Raw genomic sequence first — 26,932 nt, 5'->3', positions numbered from 1 at the left:
GATTGAGACATGAGGTCCCAAGATTTCTTTAGTTATTGCTTAGTCAGTTAGCTTGCACAAGCTAACTCATGTTGATAAATGCAAAGTAATGTACACTGAAAAATATAATCCCAACTCTACATACAAAATTATGGGATCTAAATTAGATGCTACCACTCAAGAAAGAGATCTTAGAGTCATTGTGGATAGTTCTCTAAACACATCCACTCAATGTGCGGCAGCAGTCAAAGAAGCTAACAAGGTTAGGAACCATTAGGAGAGAGATAATAAGACAGCAAATATCATAATGCCACTATATAAATCCATGGTATGCCCACGCTTGAATTCTGCATGCAGTTCTGGTTGCCCCATCTGCAAAAATATATATTAGAATTGGGAAAAGTACAGAAAAGGGCAACAAAAATATTAGGGGTATGGAACAACTTGCATATGAGGAGAGATTAAAAAGACTAGGACTTTTCAGTTTGAAAATAAGATGACTAAGGGGGCATATGATAGAGGTATATAAAGTCATGACTGGTGTGGAGAAAGTGAATAAGGAAGTGTTATTTACTACTTCACATAACACAAGAACAAGGGGTCATCTGATGAATTAATAGGCAGCAGGTTTTAAAACAAACATAAGGAAGTATTTCTTCACACAATGCACAGTCAACCTATGGAACTCATAGCCAGGGGATGTTGTGAAGGCCAAAACTATAACTGAGTTCAAAAAAGAATTAGACGAGTTCATGGTGGAAAGGTCCATCAATGGTTATTAGCCAAGATGGTCAGGATGCAACTCCATGCTCTGGGTGTCCCTAGCCTTTGACTGCCAGAAGCTGAGAGTGGATGACAGGGTATGGATCACTCAATAATTGCCCTATTCTGTTTGTTCCCTCTGAAGCACCTGGCACAGGCCACTGTCAGAAGACAGGATACTGGGCCAGATGGACTACTGGTCTGACCCACTATGGCTGTTCTTATGTTCTTAAGCCAGTTTAATTAAACATACAGTGGTACTTCTAATAGCTGCACAGGAAGTGATGGTGCATCAGGTTTATTACCATTAAACATAAGTTACTCTTCTCTCTCTAAAACATCAGTGTATTTTTTTTCTCTTTTCCCAGTGAGCAACAGTGACGCCTTTGAAGAGTTTCACAGAAATATGTATGACAATCAACCAGCTGATGTTCTGAAACCTAATGTTATTCTTTGGAGATGTAAAACAAATCTTGCAGGTTGTTGCACCTAAAACTGCTTGTTAGGGCTAGCATTTGATATTTTGATCAGTATTCATTCCTTACAACAGATAACCTAACATGGTATAGTTTGTCCGAGAGCAATAGGCTTTTGCAGTGGATATGCTTCTTTCTGAATCAGAGACACAGCATACAGTAATATAGGTCAAGGTACCACATAGTACACACTAAATCTATTTACCAAGAAAAACAGTAGATTTAATGACAGGTTTCCGAGTAGCAGCCAAAGAAAAGGAGGACTTGTGGCACCTTAGAGACAAACAAATTTATTTGAGCATAAGCTTTCGTGAGCTACAGCTCACTTCATCGGATGCATTCAGTGGAAAATACAGTGGGGAGATTTATATACACAGAGAACATGAAACAATGGGTGTTACCATACACACTGTAAGGAGAGTGATCAGGTAAGGTGAGGAGTTACCAGCAGGAAAGCGGGGGAGGGGGGGGAAGCCTTTTGTAGTAATAATCAAAAATCAATGTAGTGTAGTCTACATGTGGAATTCTTCCTTCTGATTACATACGAATGTATGCTCCCTCCCTGACATCCTGCAGTAAGTTATCATAGAATATCAGGGTTGGAAGGGACCTCAGGAGGTCACTTAGTCCAACCCCCTGCTCAAAGCAGGACCAATCCCCAATTTTTGCCCCACATCCCTAAATGGCCCCCTCAAGGATTGAACTCACAATGCTGGGTTTAGCAGGCCAATGCTCAAACCACTGAGTTATCGCTCCCCCCCACCACCCATATAATGATGTCAAGATGAATATATGGCCTCAGTCTCTGCACCCTGTATAATGCAGAGGCAGAATGGGGCTTCTGAACTTCAATAATCTATACCCCAAACTTTCACTTTAAAACAGTGCTATTCTGATTAGAAACAAATACTATTGTGGGAAGACGTGTTTTGAATAAAAGTCTTAATCTGATATTTCTCTGGCTGTGATCTGTACCCTAACTTACTTCAAATGTTAAACATGCTGTACCTATTTTTAAACATTAAAAATTAAAAAAAAAGACTTATTTTTCAGGAAGTGCTGACTGTACTTCTCAAAAAGTCGGTGTTGGAGAATGCTCAGTTGCTTTCTGAAGCTGCTCTTTCACAAGAGTGAGAAGTTTGTCAGCCTTCAAGAAGAAAGGTCCTTAGAAGCAGGCCTCAATCCAGGACTTGTTTAGGGTTTCCAGAGGCTTTTTAACCAAACTAAAGAATCTAATGACTCCAGTGCAAATTGTACAGCTGCTTCTTGTCATAGCTCTTTTTTTGAAAATATGTCCACAGTGCTTCTGCAACCTATGTGACAAGAAATCCAGGGTTGTACTGTAAAGTCTTGCTGTGACTACATGTTAGCACAACATACAGTACTGCCTACCAAAACACCTGGATAGCTATGGATTTGACGTGTGATGGTATTTCATAGTATGTAGAGTGGTGCTCTATATAGAATAGCAAACTACAACATGTAAAGCACTTAAAAGAAGTTTTAGAATGTAAAGATAAAATGTATCCTTGTATATGATCACACCACTCTCTACAACAGCAAGAATAATAATTAGTGCTTATAATCTGAAGGTGGCAAAGTGCTTTACAAAGGATGGTAAATATAATTATCCCTGTTTTGTAGATTAGGAAAACAGAGACTGAGGTGGCTGAAGTAACTCAGGTGGTCAAAGTCACACAACAGCTTAATGGTAGAGCAGGGAGTAGAACACAGGTTTACCAATTCCTGTCCAGGTCCTCGTTGGTTTTGGATCATGTTGCCTCCAGATAAGATCCATACCTATTCTGAGTAAGTGGAGGGTGCTCATTAGTGTAGTATTTAGGCATCAAGCGAAGCCAGTTAAGGGCTTCTCTTAGCATATAGGTAGTTCTGGTTGCATGAAATTAGTTTTGGTCGTAAGTATTACAGAATACATTTAGAGAAGAAGGAAGGGCTTTCCCCCCTCCAACAGAAGGCAGTGCTTTCATGAAAATGGTAATACCTGAGACTGAACAAATCTGAAAGGTGCAAAAAAGTTCTATTATGTCTGTAAACAGAACAGTTCACAAAATCCCGTGATGCTCCCACAGCTGACTTTGAGAGTTTAGGATGACCTGTCTGGGCCCCCCTAATACACATAACTGAGCCATTTTAAAGAAAATGCTTCGTCTACTGTCAGAGAAGTGGGGCCCATACGCTTGTACTGGGGGCCTTGGCTAGCTGTCAGCATCTAATATTTTTATCAAGGGACAAATCTCCAAATAAGACAAGGCTGATGGCTACTAGACCCTCACTAAGCAGAGAACTGTGAGTATTCTGGTGGATTTATGCCTGTATCCCCCGCTCTCCAATCTTCTACCTGTTTATAGAATCTAAAGTGGCTAGCATTATTAATATATTAATACACAAAACTTCATTGGGAAGCAGGGTTGCTGTACACACAAAAGGCAGGAAATTAAAAGATAAGCTACTTAACAGTACATACCCTCTACTCCTCCACCCACAAGCACTCACTTTAAGTATCATTACAACTGTCATACACCACAAACCATGCACAGCAGCCGTAACACTGCTCCATTTTCACATTTCTGCACACATCCCTACCAGCTTATTTTCCCACAACACAAGTAGTTGTGGATGTTTGATGTAGTAGGTGATTACATTAAGAGAAGATAGTTTGATGAAGGATTGCATACAGACGGGCAGCTGAAGGGGGTAATTGAAGGCTGGCAACTCTAGGGGGCAGAATAATGGTTGCTGTCAAGTGGCTTAACTTTTCATGACCTCGATTTTGTGGGTTTGAATCAGTTGTGCTGTGTATGGAGTAGCTGCCACGGTTATGTAAGGATGTGGGAGTGAGTCCGGAACCCTAAGGTTTTAGAACACGGACATCTGGAAGGCAGAGGGCAGACAGCCTGGCAGTCTGATGCCTATAGTTGGCTCAGATGGCTGTTAGGGAACATTTAAATAAAACTAACTTAACTATTAAGCTCTTTATGTCTTAATAAGAACAACACACCAGATACTTGATGCTCAGTATGCTGTGTATTAATTTCCAAGGTTTTTTCTGTGCTTAATGGGGTGGGCAGTGGATGAGCAGAGAGGAGTGGGCCTGCGGGGCTACAAATGAAGTAGGAAAATATTTTATCTGGCATTAGCTCTGCCTGAACCCTCCCATACCAGCAGTTGTGCACACAAACCCTTTTCTGCTGTAGGACAAAAATCTGACAGAAAAGTCAGCTCCTCCCGGAGATAGTTTTAAGTGTGTCTGGACTCTTGACCCCATTGGTCAGGGTTGCATAGGCCTGTTCCCCCTCACTCAAGCAGGTTTCTATGTCTCCCCTAACATCAATCAATAAGGTTTGGTTGTGCTTGCCCCCACTGCTGCCCCACCATCAGTCAGGATAGCATGTGCCCACCCCTAAACTCTCCTCTAATTAATCAGACTTTTGTATGCCCCCACACCAATCAATCAATCATGTTTTGTCTGCGTTCACTCCTTCCCAAATAACCAATCAGCCTTCTGTGTTCCTGCCTTACCCCATTAACCAAGCAGGGTTGTGTGAATGCCCCTTTCTGCCCTCCCCTCCTCAGAATAATCAGGCTTCCATGCCCCACCATCAATCAATCAATATTGTGCACATCCTCCCCTCACTGCCACAATCAATTGTGTTATCGTGTACTTGCACTCCATCGATCATGCTTGCGTGCACAGTACATATGAACTTTCAGTTACAATGTTAGTAGCAGCTAAAAATGACCCTAAATCCCACATTCGGTTAAAACATTTTCTCTGTTGCCCCGGTTCTCTGCAGGATCCACCTCTACCAAGTTTTTGTGTGGATAAACTGTAAGTAGAACTGCCAAGGAGATGTTGAACCAGAGCCCAAGTTTCAAACCCTTACCATTAAAAATACAAGAAACAAAACAAAAACTACATAGAAAATTCAAAGAGAAAAAACATTAACCCAATCTTAAATTTCACATTAACTGGCGATACACTTTTGGAGAAAAAACAGGAATTTATGCCCTATTTTTGAACATTACCCTAACTATGGAGTCTCCATAACCAGGCATTTCCACAATTCTAACAAATACATGAGATATTCTGCATACATCTGTGCATTTGGCTGTGTCAAGAAAGGATGAACTAGGCCTTGAAAAATGATGGAATGTGAGAATTTGGAGTGTCTATAAAATTTCCTTACTTATACATGTGCAGATTACCATGGTGATGTGCTGTTGGTTGAATCATTAATATCTGGTGTCTATACTGGCTGAGCTGCTGCGTAAGAGATGACTTCCATTGATATGTCTTGATACATCAGTTACCAAAACCCCACAAACATAATTAACAATGAGATTTTGGAGAAACCTCAACTAAAGTGAAAGTTAATGTCAGAATCATTTAATGGTTGTCTTTGACCTCTCTATCAAAACAGTGCACTATTATTAATACCACGGTAATGCATCAAGGTTTCCCCCACCTATTTTTAAAAACACTTATAGGTGGAGCTGGTAGTATTAAGGTTATCTTTCTCATTGGAAGTGTTGGGTGTGCCTTCACTGTAGGGTTAACCTGGACTCCTGCCTGGGCTTTAGCCCTGAGTCCCTGACTATTCACATATGAAAACTTTTTACTTGGGTTTGGAGGTGCTTTGAATGCGAGCTAACTTACCCAGCTGAGGGTATAGACTAGAGCCTGGGTTCTGCTTGAACTTGGGCTGTAACCCATGTATTTTGCAGTATGGATGCAGGCTGTAAACCAGTTATTTAACATGGGTACTGACAGTCTTCCAATGCCTTCCCACAATTCTCTTGGGCCATATTTTCCTGCCCTTCTACCTACTCCCTTCTTCTGCACTGGAAGTCACCTATCAGTTTATGTACACCAGTTTAGTATTTAAACCCACGTTCCAAGTTTCTAGAAGTACTTCAGTTTACTGAGTAAACAGGCTAAGAGTCCTTCTACACAGGGGGAAGGCAAGCACAGACAAGTTCTCCCACAACACACTGTGAAACAATTCATAGAGTGGTGCAGCTTAGTGCAGAGCTAAGAACCATGGGATATGGCCCCAGAAGTCCTAACCTGGGTTAGGGCAGTGCCAGTGGGGATGTGACTATGCAGGCAGGACAGGTGGCTTAGCAGTGTGGACACTCAGACCCAGGCTTTGCTAAGCCAGGTTCCCTGACTGCCCAGACCTGAGTTAACTCTGGGTTTGTACTGCCATAGAATCTACAAGCCTCAGTCATAGACCAGGACCTCATTGTGGTAGGCGCTGTACAAACAGCAAACAAAAAGACAGACACTGCCGCAGAAAGCTTACAGTCTTTCTATGTAATACTCTGAGGCCCTGTTTTCAGTGGCTTTATATCTTTGCCAAACTGTAACCATTTGGGTTGAAACTTTCTGTTCCAGTTGTCTGCCTCTGGCTGATTATTTTTATTTATTTTTGGAAAATTTCAGCCAAAACAGTTCAACTGTTTCTGAGAGCGAGGTCAGGGGAAAACATGCTGTTTTGTCCATCTAAATAAACTCTGGTAAACTTTTATTTGAAAATCTCTAGCACCTCCATTGCTTGGAGCAAAGATCTGAAATTTGGCAGGGGGTGGCTTTTGTGTGACAGACGTGCCTTTGGCAGCCCCTGTCAAAACCCACCCAAATTTGGCCAAGTTCTAAGCCTTTAAAAAATCATAGTTTGCATATGCTCCGTAGAGACTCAGGCACCAATCCACAAAGTTACTTAGGCAGCTAAATCTTGGTCCCAATCTTAGGCTCCACTGTGATCCGGGTGCTCCAGGTGCCTAAGTTTTCAGGGTAAATGTTCTCTAGGCATCTGTGTTTCTGCCACTGGGAGCATGCGCTGCTGCCTCACCCTAGGCATCTGGATGCTTATTTCCTGCCTAAGCCCCAAAGTGATCCACAAACTGGGGGGAAATAGGTGTTCACTCACTCATCCATCTCCAGGCAGCAGCTGATCAGGTACATGTGCTCAGCAGTGGCAGTGGTGTCTTCTTATAACTTTTAGCTCAGTAGTTAGAGCACTCACCTTGGATGTGGGAGACCAAGGTTCAATTGCCCTCTCTGGCTGATGGGGGAGAAAGCATTTGAACAGGAGTTTCCCACCACTCAGCAGTGCTCTAACTATGGTGCTATAGGCTCTTCTGATATGGGTCTCTCTCAATCTCTCCTGTGTAAGCTGCTCCACTGTGGATAAATAATGAAAGAGTGATTGGAGTAGGGGGCACTGGACCTTGGTCTCCCACCTCCTAGGTGCCTCTCTCTCGGCCCATTACTATTTAAGTATTTAGAGACAATGGAACAGCATTCCCCCTGTCATTGGCATCTCCCATTGACTAATTTAATGACTTGCTGGCTTTTGTTGATCACATTCTAAGGTGCCTATCTCTCCCCATGCATTGTATAGGGAGTCAAGGTGCCTAATTCAGGTTTTGTGGATCACAGTGTTGTTCCTGTGATTTTCTAGGTGTCTAACAATTAAGCATTGTGACACTGAGCATTGCAACGCCTCTGTCCCTTTATGGATCCAGACCTTAGATTTTAGCAACTAAATTCTCTGGAGATTCCATCTGCTCTGGGCATGCTCCAGCATAGGGCTGAGCAGAACTTTCCCTGCAATAAAGCCCTGGATGCCAGGGGCTGATTGGATCCAGATTCAGATCCTGGCACAGGCACCTAAACTGAGAGTAGGGAGCCTGTCTCTCCTGTGTTTGAAATGACCCAGGCAGCATGGAGGAGAAACATGGAGATGGGACAAGAGTTTAGAGGAGGGAGTAGATTGGAATAAGGAGCCTGGCCAGATCTGGCAGCTTTCTAGACCGTGGCAACATGGCTAATAGGAAGCACAGAATCTGCTGCCCTGAATCTCACCCAGCATCTTTCCCCCTAAGAAAGAATGGATGGGATTGTCTTTGCGGCTCATCAATGCTACTGTTTAACTGGAAGGGTTAGTGTTTAGTAACTTAAAACGCTCTCTGAAAGGGGCAGAGTGCATTTCCTTGCTTTATTCTGAGTTCTTTGGTGGTCAAGTGAGAATCAAATTTAGATCTCATGCATATCAATAGAAAAGACATTCAGCTAGGGTACAATGGCATGATTAGCAGATTTACAAGCAATAATGAGCTAGTACTTTGTACTGGGATTTGTATGAAATTATTTTCTCTTAACCATTACTTTTCCAATACCAACAGAATCAAATACTATATTGTAACTCTGTCTACTCTTTATGTTCAGGCATATATCAGCATCATTTTATTATTCCTTAAGGATCAATATAACATGAACACCAAGAATTGATCCATTTTGTGCCTATAAAAGGGGCTGCGGGCAGCAATTAGAATGAGGTCATCCAAGTTCTAATCCTTAAAATAGCCAAAAATATTAAAAAATAGCTGGGGGCATATTTTGGTGTGGGTTAATGCATTAGCTTTTCATCTCCTCAAAGTTAAAGTCAGGTCATCAGCCCAAATAAGTTTGGTGGTCTTATCTGGCCTGGATTTTTGTATGTCTTAAACACATCACTCATTGCAGTCTGGTGAGTGCCCTAATCACTAGGTTATAGGATATTCTGATGTGGGGCTCCCTCAATCTCTGTTGAAGTTGGTCCACTTAAATTAAACAACGGACTATCTAAACATTAATTGGGCTAAAGAAAGCATTTGAATGACTATCTAGCTTGGTGGTTAGGGCACCCATTTGAGAGGTAGATGATCCCTGTTCCAATCCCTTCTTCCCCCTCAAGAAGAGGGGGAACTTGGACCGGGAGTCTCCCACATCCTGGTAAGTACCCTGTCCACTAAGGATTACAAGGGAGTTCCTTCCTCCCCACTGCACCTGCTATTGTATAAGCTCACCTGAGAGGCCCAATCCCGTAGGCAGCCTTTGAGCAAGCCTAGTGGATTGCGCCCCCCACCCACACGTGACTTGGGCAGCTGCACACCTATCTTTCCCAGTTTGTGTGGCAGGAGATAGGCATCTGGGCATCTAGAGTGAGACTGAAGTGCACATGCACAGAGGCAAAAACTTAGACATCAAGCGAATTTAGGCACATACAGGGATAGGCAGCAGCCAGGAGGGAGTTTTGTGAATTATAGTGGGGCCAAAAACAGGACTTAGGTGTCTAAGTACCTTTGTGGATCTATTCCTTGTGCCTCCCTATTCCTGGGTCCCTACCATGCCCCCCCCTTCTCCTCCACCATTCTAATTTCTTTTATTTTTACCTGTCAACATTTTTAACATTGGGATGGTGAGGAGAGCTGATCTGGAGTATTATTATGCCAGAAACTGTTAATGGATCCCATGAACCAGTTCCTTGATCTACAGACACTTACAGATGTCGATGAAACTGCTTGGTCTGCTAACCCGACAAAAGGAGCTGGTCCCATTTTCCCCATCTGTTTTTTTACCAAATTCAATAGGATTCTGCCCATTAATGCCTAGAACATTCCCTGAAATTTTGTAGTTGATCAGATTCAGTGTTCTAAAGTTACCATGTTACACACAGACAAACAGAAAAATATCATCAAGTTGCATGTAGGACTTTGCTGTACTTGGCCAACTAATTATATTTTGCTGGACATAAACCCAAGGTATCAGCTTCATGTACAGATTAAGTGTTCCTAAATATCTCAAAGGGTTGGTAGTGTACTGGTGATTAGCTTTCCCCACTCCAAATACCTATGGCCTCCTTACCTCATGGTTATGATATAAACATGAACCCAGATGTCCCACCAAGGAAAGTACTGTATATTGCCACTGCTTCATTGGCTCAGCTCAGTAGGTGGTATGAGTTGTAATTTGTCTCAGCAAAAATTCTGCAGTTCTGCAAACGAGTAAACAAAAGGAAACGACATAGGAATAAATTGGAGAGACTAAGTGGAAAAGGAGAAAGCCCAAACACTTGTCAAGTATGCAATATATAGCCAGCAAAGATTACTCCAAAAAAGGGCATTTTCTGAAGAATTGTAATTACATTAAAAGAAAGGGACATACAGGCTTGCAATGATTTCATGGCTTTTTCCACAATAGAATTTTCTAGTGGAGCTTTTCTTCCTATGTCTAGTGCTCTTGTAGTTTTCAACTTCTAAAACATTTCAGCCTCTTTCCACTCCCTATAGTTTTTAGTAGCATTATCTCTGTTTAGGCTAAATGAAGACAACAAACCATTGGCTTCGTGTGTAGTGACACTATCAAACAGAAGAGGGCACTAAATCAAAGGCATCAAGGTTGCTGAAAAGTACCACAGAGGATCCTTCCAGTACACAGAAAACCTGAAGCTGAACAATGCAGACAAAAATGAATAATTTATGGTTTTTACTGGAGAAAATTGGCTTGATTTTGAAGCTTAACTGCAGTTTGAAGGAAATGCAAATTATATTGTTTCTTTTCATTCTACAGTTGTAGAAGGCAATTATCTTCAATGCATCATCAGTGGGGTTCTAACTGTATATCCTTGTCTACACAATTAGCATCTCAATTATCTTTTAAAACATCATAAACAAATACATTGCACAATAATACAAGCACTGGAAACTCTCTTATGATTTCCAACAGAAAACTGGAATCTGACTATGTCCCGAAAAATTTCTGAACTATTTTCCTGAATTCTTTACTGATTGCTATTATAATCTTTCTCTTTAAGACTGATCATAAAATTGAAAACTGATGTGGTCAGATTTTTAAAGTTACACACACACAACTGTGTATATGCATTTGATTGTGCTTAATTTATTCATTAAAATATTCAGTGTAAGTCTCCTGATCACGTATATGGAAGTGCACGCCTAGTTGAAGGACTAGCAGGCTAGTTGTAGATGCTAAGACCTAATTTTCCTGAGACAGTGTGTATATTTTACGAACAACTGTTAACCAAGTATATGCCTCAATAGTGGCGATTTCATGTAAATTGGCTGCATTACAGATGGGGCTGGTATCACCATCTAACATTAAAGTTGTTCCACACTGCCAGTTGTAAGATCGTGCTGTCTGTTGCTTATATCTTTGCCAAACTTTAAGCAGTGTGGAGGAGGAAACTGCTGGACTGGAATGTAGAGAGTCCAAGAGCTGGGACTGTGGGAGGTTAGTGATGATATGAGTTAGGGAAAAGGAGTGTGAGTGGTAGCAACTGGGACTGGAGGTTGGTAGGAATGAGGGAAACTGGAACTGGTAGCTGAAGTGGGGGGAGACTGGGACTGGCTAGGTAAAGAGACTGGGAGCTGGGAGTAGAGACTGGGACTGGGAGCCAGTCTGGCTGGCTGGGTAAGGAGACTGGAACTGAGAACCAGTGGGGTGGAGGAAGTAGTTATGGGGAAGAGACAGATCTGACAAGGAGTCAGGGTATGGGGAGAAAACTGGGACTGACCAGGCAACAAGACTGGGACAAAGAGCCAGGGGAGGGAGATTGGGAGAGGGAGCTACTGGGGTAGGGTGACTGGATGCCAGGGTTGGGGAGAAAGATGGATCAGATGAGGAGCTGAAAAGGAGAAGTGGGACTGTCTGGGCAAGGAGCTGAAGGTGAAAGGGACTGCGAATGGCTAGGCAAAAGGACCAGGAATCTGCAAAGGGAGACTAGGATTGTAGGGCAAGGAGACTGAGACTGGGATGAGCAGCCTGAGCAGTGTAGATTGGGACTGGCCAGGTGGGGAGAATAGGATTAGGACAAGGAGCCAGGGAGGGGAAGGGACTAGTGGAAAACATAGTATGTGATCATGTAATTAAAGACTGTATCATAATGCAAACACAGGAGGCTGAATTAAGGTTGCACAGGCAATCTTAATAAAGTTCTTTTAACACAGTTTTGTGTGTGTAATCTGTACATAAATTTCTATTCTATTCAAGGTCTTAAATCACAGCCAACACCGTGGCATTTTAGCCTGGCTAAAGCTTAATATTTGCAAACAGAGGGTTCAATTTGGAGCGCACAGCTGTTTTATACCAGTGTAACTCATTGACATCAGCGGAGTTACTCCTGATACACACTAGTATGAAAGCAAAATCAGGCCAAGAATTGACATGCCACATCACTGAGGGGATGATAAATGTATTATACATTTGGATTATTTTAACAATCGTGTGGTTTTTTTATTTGTAGAAAACTTGAATGGACATTTCAACACTGTCACTACATGTTATCTGTTAAGCCATTTTTAACGTAACTGTTTTCAAAAGGAACTCTTATTACATGAGTTTGTGTTTACATTGTGTCTCCCTTCATTTTCAGAAATAAGCATACATTAGTTCTATATTTATTAACTTTTTATATTTTTTTCAGCCGATTCAGAGAGTTTTTTGACAATATAAAAATGTTGACAGAGAAGATTTTGAAAGTATATAGCCTTATGTGCTAATTTCTTTTCATATGTCATTTCACTCGTTCTTTAAGACCTTTTCAAGTTTCTTTTCAAACTTTGGTCCTTAAAGTTAAGCACCTAAATACATATTTAGGTACTTAAATGAAAGTGGCCTGGTTTCAGAAGTGCCAAGCTGCTGGTGCAGAGGCATGCTGTGGATCCTGAGGAACCTTCCGGCTTGGAGACAGTCCGACAACCTTTCCTTTGGATGAGGGGAATCCCCATTTCCTTGCCAGGATGACACGAGGGAGATCTCTGTGAGGGAATCACCACAAGGGTCTGAATGCAATAATTTTGTAATGTCATACTACTCCACTAAGATCTCATTTTTTCCCTTGGTTATTACATTGGAAATTATCCAGGGGAAAATCTGATCAATGTGCACCACAGCAGAAATGGAAAACTAACCACCAACTCAAGTTCTGTGAACTTGCTTTGAGAGGAAGAGGGGAGAGAAGAGAAAGTTGGGAATTTTTCAATATAAGCTGTTGACCAACAAAATAACAAATCTCATTATTTTAGGTTGAATGCTAATCAAACTTGATAGAACCAAACGTGATTGTTATGTCATCTTATTGCAAACTGCCTAAGTGTCAATCCTACAAACATATGGAGGTGTTTATCTTGCCTAGTGCAAGTAGTCACTATTTGATTCAGCAATGTTTACAGAAACTGTCACTGAAAGTGTTCTTTTTATGATTTTCATTGTCACAAGCATGAATAGTAAGTGGACTGTTAATGTACAGCCTCTATTTTGCAAGTGACAGCTGCTCTTGCAACAAAGAATCATTGTTTTATTGTAGCAGAAATCAGTTTCTATAAATGTGTAGGTACCCAAACATCAGAGCTTTAAACCCCATACAAGTCTTTCAGATTTTTTTCTTTTTACACTGATATCATTAAATTTACCAGTACATCTCCATTTCCATTAATATGACATTGTTTTGTATAGATGCCTTCTGTAACGAAGAAACAACAACACATGTTATAATATCACACATTACCAGAACAAAACATGTTTACTGATTTTTTTTTCAAAAATAGTTGGAAGGAAAAGCCAAAGTACTTCTTCAGCAAGACAATTTATATTTATGATAGGTACTCACTGAAATTTAAACATTTTTTTTTACTTCTGAAAAAGGAGGGCTATTAATCTGAAAAAGAAAATATATGACTAGAAACATCACCCAATATAAATAAAACCGAATAACTATGGAAATACAGAAAGAAAAAAATCCACAGCAAAATCTAATTTGAAAGTCACTTGAAAGTGAGACACTTTATTATGTTTTAACTGATACATCTGGTTAATGTAGATTATAAAATTATCAGAACAGAAATCATACCTAATTCTGGAAAAAGAAAAGGAGTACTGGTGGCACCTTAGAGACTAACCAATTTATTTGAGCATAAGCTTTCGTGAGCTACAGCTCACTTCATCAGATGCATCTTCTGGGTAATCTTCAGGGGAAATCATGGACATCAAATACACAGGCACTATCAATTAATCATAGCAATGAGGAAACCGCTCAAGCATACAACGGACACTGAATATTTGTATTCTAGTTTTTTCCCGTCAATCTAGATTCCTTCTGTTCCAGTAATGACAATCCAAATCCAATAAAATCATTTTATTATTCTTATATTCTCCCTCCTTTGCTCCTCCTTCCCTTAACCTACATCTGCTCACCCATCTCTGCATCCCATCGATCTCCTCCATCACCCCCATCCTCCAAAATCTGCCTCACTGTCCCCCACTCCCGTTCTCTCCTCTGCCACCCCCTCGGATCCCCGATCTGTTTCTCCCTCTCTCTCTCCCCCAGACCCCAGCTTTTTGCTCCATCACCAAAAGCTGCTCCAGCCTCCTCCGTCCCCCAACTCGATCTGTTCCTCCTCTCCTTCCGATCCACTTCTGCTCCCTCAACACCTACCCCGACCTCTTCCTTCATCCTTCCGGCCCCTATTTCCTCCTTTGTCTCCTGATCCGTTCCTCTCCCCAGCCACTCACCCATCTGGCCGGACTCTGGTGAGCTGCTGGGTGCTCGCTGCTGCAGCCCGCTCCTGCCCGGCTCGCTGCGGGCGTTACCTTGGCCAGGGACAGGAGCCCGAGGGAGGCAAAGGGTGAGGGCAGCAGCCTCACGTCGCCAGTGGGCATGTGCGGAGGCTGTGCGCATGCCCACTGGGGCCCCGTCCGGCGTGCGAGCATGTGCAGAAGGGAACGGGGCACGTTCTGAGGCAGGGCAGGTTCTGCTGTTACACTGGCCAAGCCCCCTCCCACCCCCCGGGGCGGCTGCTACTGCTGGGGAGGCCCCGGCTCTCAGTCTCCGGGCGGCTGCGGGTTCTCGGCCTAGGGGAGACAGGGTGACGCGACGCCTGCCCCGACACACAAACGAGGTAGGCGAGAAGGGGTGTTGCTGCCGCCGCCGCCTCCCCGTGTGCGCCAGGGGGCCGGACCCTGCCACCTCCGCTCCGCTCCTCTGGCGGCAGCGACCCTGGCAGCAGCGACTCGGGGTGAGTCCGGCCTGGGTGCGGGCGGGCGAGTCCTTCTCCCCCGCTCTGCGTGGCGGGCCGGAGCGGGCTGATGGTGGGCGGGATGGAGGGGCCGGTTCAGGTGGCCGATTGGTGTCTGCCTGCGCCCAGCCGGTTCCCGGCGCGGTCTCGCTGTGGCCCTCTCCAGCGGGGCTGGGATGTTACCTCGCCCTCCCCGGGGGGAGGCTGGGATGCGCTTAGCCCCGCCGCTGTTTATCCGGAGGCTTCGGTAAATTCCCCCCCCACTACGGACGTGTGTCCTGGGCAGGAACAAGGACTTGCCTGGGCAGCGCCCCCGCGGACAGCGGCGCGGTTCCACCCTCAGCCGGAGCAATAGGAGACTGGGGGGGGGGGGGCAGGTGCTGTAGGTATTTACCACCGCGGAAGGGCACTCAGGCGCTGGCGGGGGGAACTTGCCCCGCTCTCACTCGCGCAGTTTGGTGCTATGCAAACAAACAGGCTCGAGGGAGACGTCTCCGGAGAGCCGGAGTGATCTGCAAGGCAACAGCCTGCCCGCTCCGTGCTGGGGTTGACTGAGGCCATCGTGTTGCTTTGCAGCCGAGCGGACTGAAATGGAGCAGTTTGAATCGGTCCTTGGCGAATGAGCTGTCGGCGTTACACCAACACCATCCCCTCCCCCGCAGCCGCCTGCACTTTCAGTTTCATGTGTATTTACTCGCCCCCTTCCCTGCTCGGCGTTGCGTGTAACTCCTCGGGGAACCGTCACTCAGGCAGGGGGTTTGATAATCGCATTTGCCTTTCTTCGTGGCTGTGAGTAGCTGTGGATTGTGTGATACTAGTTCTGGGAGTCAGTTTTTAAACAGTGAGTGTGTGCGTGCGTGCTGGGCCGAGGAGTTGGTGGCTTGGAAGTGTTTTTCACTTCTGTTGAGAACAGCAGCGTGAATCAGCCTGCAGTCCACACACGAATGTTTTCCAGGGTAGGAGCGCCGTAACTGAGACCATCTAGTCTGTGTTTTTCCCTATGATTTAGTTCCTATGCTGCTCTAGCTCTTTGATGTGTCTTGCTTGGTTTTATGGTGGTGCTGTTCATGGGGATTCCCGTCCTGTCGTTGATGACCTACTAAACACAGAAATGTTAGGGAGTCATCACCAGAGGGGTTATATCCTGGAAGGGGAGGGGAGATTCTCAGCCAGGCATGATGGCAGTTCTCTTAGCTGTCAGTATAAACATAGCCTCAGGAATCTTTGTATGTTTAGTTTCCTACTTTCATGAAAATACCTATTCCATGTTTCTTCATGTTACTTGCCAGTCCAGAAGCAGAACTTCAGGTTGATAAATATGAACATCTACATGTTTGCATAGTAACTTGAAAGGGTATTAGAAAAATATTATAGAAACGTTCTCCTGTTTACACAGGATGGGCTAAGTAAGATGGCAGCCTTAGCTTGCTCTATGATGGCTGGTTAGCTAGTAGCCTTTTCCCAAGTTTACTTTTAAAAAACATTTATTTTCTGCCACCCTTCCTTTCGTAATCGTGTTCTCTTATTGTAACAGTAATTAAATATTGTTATTTTTAAACTATCATGGCTCATTTCTAAGATTGTCCATTTATGTTCTTTTTGAACTCTTGCTTATATATAACTGTATATATTAATATTTTGTAAAATATATTAAGATCTATCAATTTTGTATTTGTTTTTACTTACTATCCCTTTAAAGTTTTCATTAAAATAATTTAATTCCTCATGTCTTCTTTCCTGTTCCCTACCTATGACTAGTCACTACCATGTCCTCCACAAACAGTATTTAACTATTTTATCTCTTTTACAAAGAACAGCAGCAACAACAACTTTTTAAAGTAGTCTAAAGAGCCTTATTTTGGTGAAATAATTTTTTCCAGAGGATATACTGTATTATGTCCTTGTCGTGCCATCTAAGAGTCAACTTCTTAAATGTATGCTGAGTTATTCAGAATTTAAATTTAGTATTCCCGCTATCAGTGCTACAGTAAATTTGGATCATAATATCAGACCTATGGTTATTAGGTATTTCTTGATGCACCCATAGTCTCAAAGTTCTATGCTGATATCATAATTAGTCGAGACAAAGGGCATGAAATCAGGATTCAGACACAAATTTAGGTGATATTCTGGTATGTGGAAATCTGAAATGCAAGAAAACAGCTTTGAAACAACATTCTAATAATCAAGTATTTCTTTTGCTCTAAGCGATATAGGCCTAAATGCTATGATGTGGCCATTTTGTACCACACTGCAGATGCAAAAACAACTCTTAAGATCAGTATAAAAGGATATTGCTGAAGTGGGGGGGTGGGTCAGAGAAAGGTTTAGTCGATGCATGGAAAAACTCTTATGAAAATAAATGGAAAAGATTGGGATTATTTACCTTAGAGAGGAGATATGAGGGACTTGATAAAAGCATACAAAATAATGAATAGTACAGAAAAGGTAGGGTGAATCAAAGCTTCAGATTTATCTAAGAAAGTAAGAACCAGGGGACATTCAATGAAATTGAAAAGTGGCAAATTCAAAACAGTTAAAAGGAAATAACTTCACATAATTAACTTGTGGAACTTGCTGCCACACAACATAATGGAGGCCAAGAGTTTAGCAGGATTCAGAAAGAGATTAGTTTCAGAGTAGCAGCCGTGTTAGTCTGTATTCACAAAAAGAAAAGGAGTACTTGTGGCACCTTAGAGACTAACAAATTTATTTGAGCATAAGCTTTCGTGAGCTACAGCTCACTTCATCGGATGCATTCGATGAAGAAAGAGATTAGTCATTTGTATGGATAACAAAAATATCCAGTGATAATAGTAAATACTGACCAAAAAAAAGGTTTGACGGGATAGAAACCCTCATGGTTCAGAGCTTGAGATGACCTCTAAGTACTGAGATTTTGGAGGAAACTCTTTGCCTACACTGTAGGGTTTCCTGCATCTTCCTCTGAAGGTGCTAGTACTTGCCGCAGTTGGTGACAGGTTACTAGATGAGACAGACTGGTAGTCTGATCCAGTATGGCAGTTCTTATGTAACTGGCCACAGAAAGATTACCCTAATGCAGGGGGATCCATTGGTGGTGTAGAGCTTCTGGTGTGGGGGATGTGGCCAGGATTTTTTGTCTTGGTGATTCTTAGTTCTTGTATTAGCAAGTTGGAACTGGCAACTGGTATAATTTGGCAACTCATTGGGCTGTTCTGAATTCACTGAGGGACTGACTCAGAGGACAGGTGGCCTTGGACTGGGGACTGCGAAGACCACTATTGCATCCCTTAACTTAAGCAGTAGTGGTGGGTGCTCAGCAGCTGTAACGGAAGATCTGTGCCTGAATCTAAGGCCTTGTCTACACTGCCACTTCACAGTGCTGAGACTTTCTTGCTTAGGGGTGTGAAAAACACCCCCCTGAGCAATGCAAATTTCAATGCTGTAAAGTGGCAGTGTAGACAGTGCACCAGTGCTGGGAGCTACTCCCCTTGTGGGGGTGGTTTTTTTACAGTGCTGGGAGAGCTCTCTCCCAGCGCTGATGACGCGACAACACATCTTCTCTTTCTGGGTAATGATTCTCTGAGTTTCACAGCAAATGACAATGATCCAAATTTTCATCTGCAAATGCCAATTTTATTCTTTTTTTAAACCAGAGTTTGAATATCATCTGGGGAAAAATCTCTCATAAGTACTTTAATTATAGCAGGTGTAGCAGAGAGTAATAGTGAAAATTTGCTGGGATACAGAAACCACTGTATTTGTTAAATTGGACCCCTGTGCAGATGTGAAATCTTGTTACAGGTAAAGAGACTCTTCAGGGGGTCTGGATTAGTGGATCCCAGTGCAGGATTTGGGCCTGAATTTGTAACTAATTTAGTTTCTTGGCTGACTGCTCCATCCTGTGAATTGCATCTGTGGAAGTTTTGCTGCTGTTTTGAAAAGTAGTATACTACATTGCTGCTGACTTCATCCATGTGGGCACCAATCAAAATCCATCTCCCACACTCTGGGTATAAAAGATGTTAATGTTTCAACTACCCAAAGTTCCTTCTGTCTCCTGCAGAAGTAGATGTCTGAGCACAGCTCAGTATCCTTAAAGCTTCCCTTGTTTAATTTATTTGTTGCTGCTGCTGTTCCTTTTCTGCCTTTCTAAGCAGTGCTTTTGTCTAGATTGTGTGGTTTGTGTTTGTTTTTAAACCCAACAACTCGGTTTTGAAGTACCTGTGTCATTCAGGGTCCATCCCTCTAATGCTCCTTTTTCTTCTTTTTTCTGCTCTGTTGGGTTAATTCGGCCTTGTTAGTGGTCTGTTGCCAAGTAGCATCATGGCTACCAGGATAGACTGAAAGCCTTGGGCTTCATGTGACCCAGTGATGATGGTCACTGATGATTCATTGACTTCAGTGACTGGGAGAAGACTAGTGTTTAGACTTGCTAAATTTCTTACCTTCTCCAACAGTATTCAAAATATTATTGGGGCTGTCTCAAATTCCTGTGGATAGATGCTCGGATACTATAGTGATGTGGGCCATAAATATATCTAGATAGGCCTAGTTGACTAAGTCTGGTACTTAACATCTGACACCATCTGTGACAAGTAGCCTTTAGTCTTGAGACTTATCTCCTTGCCAGAAGTGGTTTTTTGGACCACCAAAAGCAACAAAGATCACAGTCTCGCCTTTCAGAGTAACAGCCGTGTTAGTCTGTAGTCGCAAAAAGAAAAGGAGTACTTGTGGCACCTTAGAGACTAACCAATTTATTTGAGCATGAGCTTTCGTGAGCTACAGCTCACTTCATCGGCATGCATCCGATGAAGTGAGCTGTAGCTCACGAAAGCTCATGCTCAAATAAATTGGTTAGTCTCTAAGGTGCCACAAGTACTCCTTTTCTAGTCTCGCCTTTGTCTATGAGGAGTGTAAAGGTCAGTGCCAGAAGCTCCTTGATGCTGAGCCCAGCTAAATGGACTTGCAACTCCAACGCAGTTTCTTGGCATCTAGACTCAGTATTTCATGGCAAGAGGGAGAAGCTGAAGAGGTACAGTGCGACAGACAGGGCCATCCCAATGGGGATGCATGGCCCCGGGCAGAAGTGATGGATTCGTCTCTTCTGGGACCGAGCATGCCAGCCAATCGCACTGGCCTGCGGGGCCCCCCAAAGCACGGGGCCTGGAGTGGTTGCCCATATTTGCCCTACCCCAGGGACGGCTCTGGTAACAGGTGTTTCTCCCCTCCCCATTTCTACTTATCTGTCACAGAAGACATGGTACCAAGTCACTCTCCGAGCTGCTTTCTGTTACCAAGGGGATGATGCCTCATTGTTGCTCCCGCAATGTTAGTATTCTTGATGCCAAGGGCTCTGGGAGCTTCAGTGTTGCTGATACTCTGTAAACCAGGAAGATTGAGGAGATGATGCCGGTTGTGCCTTTGTTAATACTAGTTACAGTGGTTTTGTCGTCTTCCTCCCCATAGACTCTAGCATGGATTTTCCCCTTTTTACTCCACTTTAAGCTTTGGCACACACACTTCTCTAGGGAGTAATTAAGCTTTGCCTTATCTTTCTGGCTGCACTGTGTCTGAATTCAACACAATTTTTATCCTGGACCAGCATTTACCCTGTCTGAACTGTATCTCTAGAGGTTCTTTGGAGTCTTATAAACCTTCTGCACCTTCTTTTCCTTATGGAGCCATGAGCCTTTGGCCTTGTTTGGCTTTTGTGACCTTCTCAGTCTTGGGGAATGAGAGCCAGGGGCCTGATCTCCAGAGAGGAATAGGCTGAGTTCTCCTCTACGTAGAAGCCTGCCCTTTAAAGCGGGGGTTCTCAGCCTTGGAGTTTTGAACAGGTGTTAGGGCAGAGGTGGGCAGACTACGGCCCGTGGGACCATTCTTCCCTCCCTCGCTGTCCCCCTCCCTCGTAGCCACACCAGCAGCACGGCTTGCGCCCACGCACCTCCCAGGCTTTCCAATAAGCCTGTTCTGCTGCTTTGAGTGGCATGATAAGGGGGTGGGGGTTGGATAAGGGGAAGGAGGTCCCGGGGGGCAGTCAGGGGGCAACTGGATGAGGTGGAGGTTCGGGGAGGGGGGTGGTCAGGAGACAGGGAACGGGGGGATTGGGTGGGGGTCCCGTGGAGTCTGGGGGTCCCGGAAGGGGGGGACAGGGAGCGGGGGGGGGTTGGATAGGGGGTGGGGTCGGGGGGCCCCAGAAGGCGGGGGACAGGGAGCGGGGGGGGTTGGATGGGGGGGGTCGGGGGGCCCCAGAAGGCGGGGGACAGGGAGTGGGGGGGGTTGGATAGGGGGTGGGGTCCTGGGGGCAGTTAGGAACGGGTCCTGGGGGGGGTGGTCGGGGACAAGGAGTGGGGGGGGATTGGGGGTTAAATGGGACGGAGGTCCTGGGGGGCCTGTCATGGGGTGGGGGTGGGGGTCAGGTCGGTCGGGGACAAGGAGCGGGGGGAGGTTGGGTGGGGGTGGGGTCTGGGGGCAGTTAGGGGAGGGGGGTCCCAGGGGACAAGGAGCGGGGGCGTTGGATAAGTCGGGGGTTCTGAGGGGGGCAGCCAGGGGGTAGGAAGTGGGAGGGCCACATAGGGGGCAAGGGCCAGGCTGTTCGGGAAAGCCCAGCCTTCCCTACCTGGCCCTCCATACCGTTTTGCAACCCCGAAGTGGCCCTTGGGCCAAAAAGTTTGCCGACCCGTGTGTTAGGGCATTGCAATCACCTTGCTTTCCCCATATTGTTAAGTGGGAAGTGGAATTATGGCTAGATGAGGAGGGTCCTGGGATTGAAAAGATTGAGAATCATTCTAAGAAAATGATCTAGCCTTTAATCTTATGCTCCAGTTCGGCATCTCCATAGCTGTGGTCTCAGACTGAGTGGTCAGTAATAGAGGAGATGGAATGTGTGGGCTCTTTATTGCCTCCTGTCTCAAAGAAGGCAAACCGTTAATATAAAGTTCCTTAGAAAGTTTTGAGTACTTTTACCCACATGTGACTCTAGGGTCTTTAGTAGCAGCCGTCCCCAGTGATTTTGATTTGGGAGGGAAATAATCACTATCTGATAATAATAATAATAATCACCTTGATAGTTCTCCATCAAGAGCAGAAATTATAATCTAGGGGATGAGTTTTCATAAATTAGTTGTTTGTTATATGTTCTGTAAATGGGGCAGGGCCTCAATTAGATTTGTAAACCAGCTAGGAAAATACCTAAATGCCCCCATCTTTGTTTCAGGGATAGGCAGGATCCAGCATCTCTAATGGGTGCCTTTCTCCTAGGTGGAGGACAATAGTTGCTCTGCACATTCCCTCTGACCCTTATTGTTCAGAAAGCCAAACAGGACAGAGTTTTATGTTGTTAATATCCCTGTCCTGGGCTTGACAGTCTGAGTTCTCTAACTTCGTGGAACTTATATTGGAGCTTTAAGTCCTGCTTCCCAGTCTACCGGATCTTTTATCTCAGGGTTGGAATGAGATTCTATTCTTGGAGCCATAGTCGCAGGCTGACAGTTCAGTTTCTGAACTGGTGGGGTCACGAGACTGAGTGTTCTGTTGAGGTCCAAAAATTCTATTGAAAAGCAAGAAGTGTTCTACAAGAAAATTTGTCTTAATGAAATGGAAAAAATCTTCACCAGGGCAGCTCAGAAATGGATAGATATGCAACAGTCCTGTATTCTCTTAATTTTGGTCTTTCTACTTGATTTAAAACAGTCAGATCTGTTTATCAACCTGCCTGTTCGTTCACTATTCTCCCGACTGTTTCTCTGAAGATGGCATTCATCATACCTATAAATTAACCCAGCAAAGGGCTAGTGAGATCCAGGGCCCGATGTGTACACTGTGTTCAGTAAGAATAAGGTGGTCCTGTGTCTTCCCCTTGAATTTCTCATTGAGATGGAAACCAAAGACCATCACACTCAGGCCATTGCCATTTCTTCCTGTTTCTCCTTCACCTCATTGACAGCCAGGGTAGGTGCATTTTAAGAAGGACCCTAGTTATTTAAATAGGACCAAACCAATCTAGAAGTCCCCCAGACTACTTGTGCCATAGAAGGAAAAGACTAGGGTCAGTATCTCAGTGTACGTTGTCCAAATTTATCTATGTATTCCTGATTGCTAGAACTTGGCAGCTGTTCAGCCACCTTTGGGGGATTACAGTACCGTCAGCACTGGGGTTTTGGTCCATGACTGGGATTTCTAGGCACTATATTAATATAAATAACTAGATTTATGGCATGTCCTCATGGTGCATGTGTCATTTGAAATATGCAAAGTTTCTACTTGGTGCTCTGTATATACCTTTACATGGCATTACTTCCTCAATTTGGCCTTTTGATCTGATGTCCAGATCAATCAATTTCAAACTCAGACCCCTCCTTGAGGGTCGCTATTGCTTGTTAATCTCCCAAGTGTGGATCCATACAGGAAATTCTAGAAAAGCTAAAAATGGTTGTTTACCTGGTAAATGTGGCTCTCCTAGAGGACCGTGTTAATGGATCTACTCTTCATCCACTTCGGCCACTTTTTTTTCAAAATTTTCAGTTAAGGATTTCTGAATAGTGAAGGAGCTGAAAGACAGGTGAGGACATGGCACTTTTTATATTCACAGAACCTGGGTGGTGAAGAGATGTGCATGGCTCCAGTGGATACTGCTTATGTGTTGGAGGTTCACTTCTTCTTCACCAAAGAAAAGGCTGACTGTCCAGGGAACCAGTGAAACTGACTATGCGCAGTGTGCTGTCAAATGTACAAATCAAACATTGAACGTTTTAAAAAATTATAGTAATAGTAGGTATTGTTACTACAGTAGGTGAAAAAAATTTGAGGCATGTTTTTTTTTTTTTTTTTCAAGTTCACTGTCCATTTAGGGAAAAATCCAGAAAGGAGGTCAGATGATCTGGTGGTTCCTTCTGTCTTTACATCTTCCCATCTACAATATTCCTGGAAACATATGTTAAGGCTAATGCATTAATTTATGTTTAGGAGTAATTTAGTATTTAACTGTATTAAAGCCAAAAAATGTTGTTAGTAGAAGTTAGTAAGTATATTTCTTCTTTCATACCTTATCAGGTGTTGACATGATCAAGTACTATACACCTGTTTGAGCACTGCATTTGTGTAAATTAATTTTTTCACAGCTAGGGACTAGTCTCTGATAAATATCAGTGACAAGAACATAATTGTATATAGAGATTTTTTTTTAAAAAAGCCCAGAACCAAAAAACCTGTCCTGATAAAGTTTGCAAAATTGGAAACATTTTTTAAAAAATTGAGATATCTGCCTTCCTGCTGAGTATCTCAGATAACTATCTAGACTCTAATATGTGTTATGTTTGCCTCTCCCCTGTATCAGTACTTGGTGAATATTAATGAGGCAAACCAGTGCTCCACTTATGTAGACCCACTCACTGGTGTCTTTACTTCTGTTATCATCTGGACCCTTTCTGAGCCTAGTTAGGTGACACAGTTCTAAAAACTCTGACCAGTTGAGACTAGTGCTTCTGTTGTTGCTAGTGATCTCTGCAGATGCATTGGCTCTAGAGCAACAACAGTAGAGTGAGCAAATCCTCCACGTAGACATAACCTTAAATACTCAAAAATTGATGCAATCCATGTCAAATGACCTCTGAATCCTATTTTTAATCTCGTCACTTCTTCAGAGACACTTAAAAAAAATTCTCATACTCCATTTGAGATGTAATTGCACCTGAATACCATGTTCCTTACCTATCATTAATTCCCTTAATTGCTCACTACCAATCTTTAAAAATGTTGTACTGATATTAATAAGTGGAGGGAGTTGGTAATTCCTTAATATTAATGCTGTCAGATGTGTCTTCTGTGAGAGATTAAATGGTTTGGTGACTTGGTAAGATCCATTTTCCTAACCAGGCAGTCTGTGTTCTTCCCATGTCAGAGAATTTTATTGATGTATTTAGTAAGGGTTTGATTATCACAATAATTTAAGGGAAACACACACACTAGACCGAGCTCTGTAGAGTGATAGGGCTTCTTTGTATCACTTGGATAATACAAGGCAACACTAAATCCAGTGGCTCCATCCACTGAAGGATTCCAGCTGCATAAGAGAATTCCCAGGTGGAATAGAGTCATTCCTCCTTGTAGCCCCTGACATGGAGGAATTGCTAGTAAATGCTATTGGGAGCTGACACATGGTAAAATAAGTAGCCTGAATGCTATTCTACCTTGCACTGGGAAGTGGACCAGCCTCAGAATCCAGGGACTGTAAAAATGTCTTCAAACCACTTTGTTCATCTTGACTTATGATCAGCATAGGTTAGCCAAACCAGAGGATTTGGACCACAGTATTTACTGAAGTCATAAATCATCTCTTAAAACTTTCCAGAGCAATAGGATATATTTGCTTCCTTCCCAAAATCATGTAACAAAATCACAACATTTTCTACAAAATCAGTTCACCTTACGTCTTCCTTTCCTTCCTTCCCTATTGTATTGGGAAACAATAAAGAAAAAGAGTAATATAGAAAAATCTTATTAAATATTTGTTCTGACAGTTACTTGTCCCATAAATTAACTTTTTAAAACTATATTTGATTGGATGCATACAAGTAGCCCCAAAAGAATTGAACCTCTGGTTTTCAAGGAGAGAATGTTTCCGTTGTGCTAAGGACAGTGACAGTGAACAGTTAAGAAGAACAGGAGTACTTGTGGCACCTTAGAGACTAACGAATTTATTAGAGCATAAACTTCCATGGGCTACAGCCCACTTCATCGGATGCATAGAAAGGAACATATAGTAAGAAGATATATGTATACATACGGAGAAGGCGGAAGTTGCCATACAAACTGTTAGAGGCTAATTAAGATGAGCTATTATCAGCAGGAGGAAAAAAAACTTTTGTAGTGATGATCAAGATGGCCCATTTAGACAGTTGACAAGAAGGTGTGAGGATACTTAACATAGGGAAATAGATTCAATATGTGTAATGACCCAGCCACTTCCAGTCTCTATTCAAACCCAAGTTAATTGTATCTAGTTTGCATATTAATTCAAGCTCAGCAGTTTCTCGTTGGAGTCTGTTTTTGAAACTTTTCTGTTACGAAATTGCCACCCTTAAGTCTTTTACTGAGTGGCCAGAGAGGTTGATGTGTTCTCCTACTGGTTTTTGAATGTTATGATTCCTGATGTCAGATTTGTGTCCATTTTATTCTTTTGCGTAGAGACTGTCCGGTTTGGCCAGTGTACATGGCAGAGGGGCATTGCTGGCACATGATGGCATATAGTTAAGGTAAATGTAAAACTATTTGTCAATTTCCAGGTAACTAAACTTTATTCCCTCAGCATTAAAAGCTGGTATGGAAATACTGTTGTGTGTGTGATGGTAAATGACTACTTGTTCAGAGTGTTGAACTATCAAGATCAGTGCATTGTGTCTGAAGTAGAGTGCTCGCTGGTGCCCTCTTGATGAAGAGAGTAGTAACAATTTAAAGGCACTGAATGTAAATTTAAACAATGCAAAACTGAGAATTTACAAAACTTGTATTTTCCTTTTTTATACCTTTCTCTCAAATCGTTTTGTTTTTCAGCATCTCTGATTAGCAGTACGAAAAACCTGGTGTTCTGGATACATGCTACTTGGATACTGAATTTAAGCCTCTGGTACCTCAAGTTTTCAGCATTACTGTCTTTGGGATCACTAACAACTTTCAAAGCTCCTCCAAGGAATGCACCATGACATCAGCAGTGGTTGACAGTGGAGGTTCTGGCCTGGAGTTTGACAACAGTGGAGTAGAAAATCAGGAGGTTAGAAATCTGTATAGAACTTATTTGCCTACAAACTTCATATCACTCTGAATATAAAAAACAAGGGTTACTGTAAACTTGC

General features: G+C 43.1%; 2 protein-coding genes and 1 long non-coding RNA gene across 13 annotated transcripts in view; 2 read left to right on the top strand and 1 right to left on the bottom strand.

Moving 5' to 3' along the window:
• MGARP (mitochondria localized glutamic acid rich protein) overlaps positions 1–2,168 on the top strand; it is a 43,715-nt gene extending 41,547 nt beyond the window's left edge. For all 3 annotated transcript variants that reach the window (XM_073341157.2, XM_073341156.2, XM_073341158.2), the window contains exon 7: positions 1,110–2,168. The gene's annotated coding sequence lies outside the window, so the exon portion shown is untranslated. The remainder of the gene's footprint in view (positions 1–1,109) is intronic.
• The window catches only part of LOC140910397 (uncharacterized), a 59,781-nt gene extending 46,216 nt beyond the window's left edge, over positions 1–13,565 (bottom strand). The window contains exons 1-2 of the long non-coding RNA XR_012158568.2: positions 13,497–13,565; positions 9,931–10,060 (exon numbers count right to left, since the gene is read on the bottom strand). This is a non-coding gene — a long non-coding RNA (uncharacterized LOC140910397). The remainder of the gene's footprint in view (positions 1–9,930; positions 10,061–13,496) is intronic.
• A 1,219-nt stretch (positions 13,566–14,784) lies between these two features.
• Positions 14,785–26,932, top strand: part of ELF2 (E74 like ETS transcription factor 2) — a 63,505-nt gene continuing 51,357 nt past the window's right edge. Inside the window, exons 1-3 of one of the 9 annotated variants that reach the window (XM_073341137.2) lie at positions 14,785–14,981; positions 26,268–26,335; positions 26,634–26,850. In XM_073341137.2, the coding sequence (XP_073197238.1) occupies positions 26,779–26,850 (72 nt within the window). In that variant the 5' untranslated portion in view covers positions 14,785–14,981; positions 26,268–26,335; positions 26,634–26,778. The other 8 variants (XM_073341139.2, XM_073341135.2, XM_073341136.2 and 5 more) reach the window with 8 other exon arrangements.

Source organism: Lepidochelys kempii, chromosome 4 (assembly GCF_965140285.1).
Source record: "Lepidochelys kempii isolate rLepKem1 chromosome 4, rLepKem1.hap1, whole genome shotgun sequence".
Lineage (NCBI taxonomy): Eukaryota > Metazoa > Chordata > Testudines > Cheloniidae > Lepidochelys > Lepidochelys kempii.
This window is presented reverse-complemented; position numbering and strand designations above follow the sequence as displayed.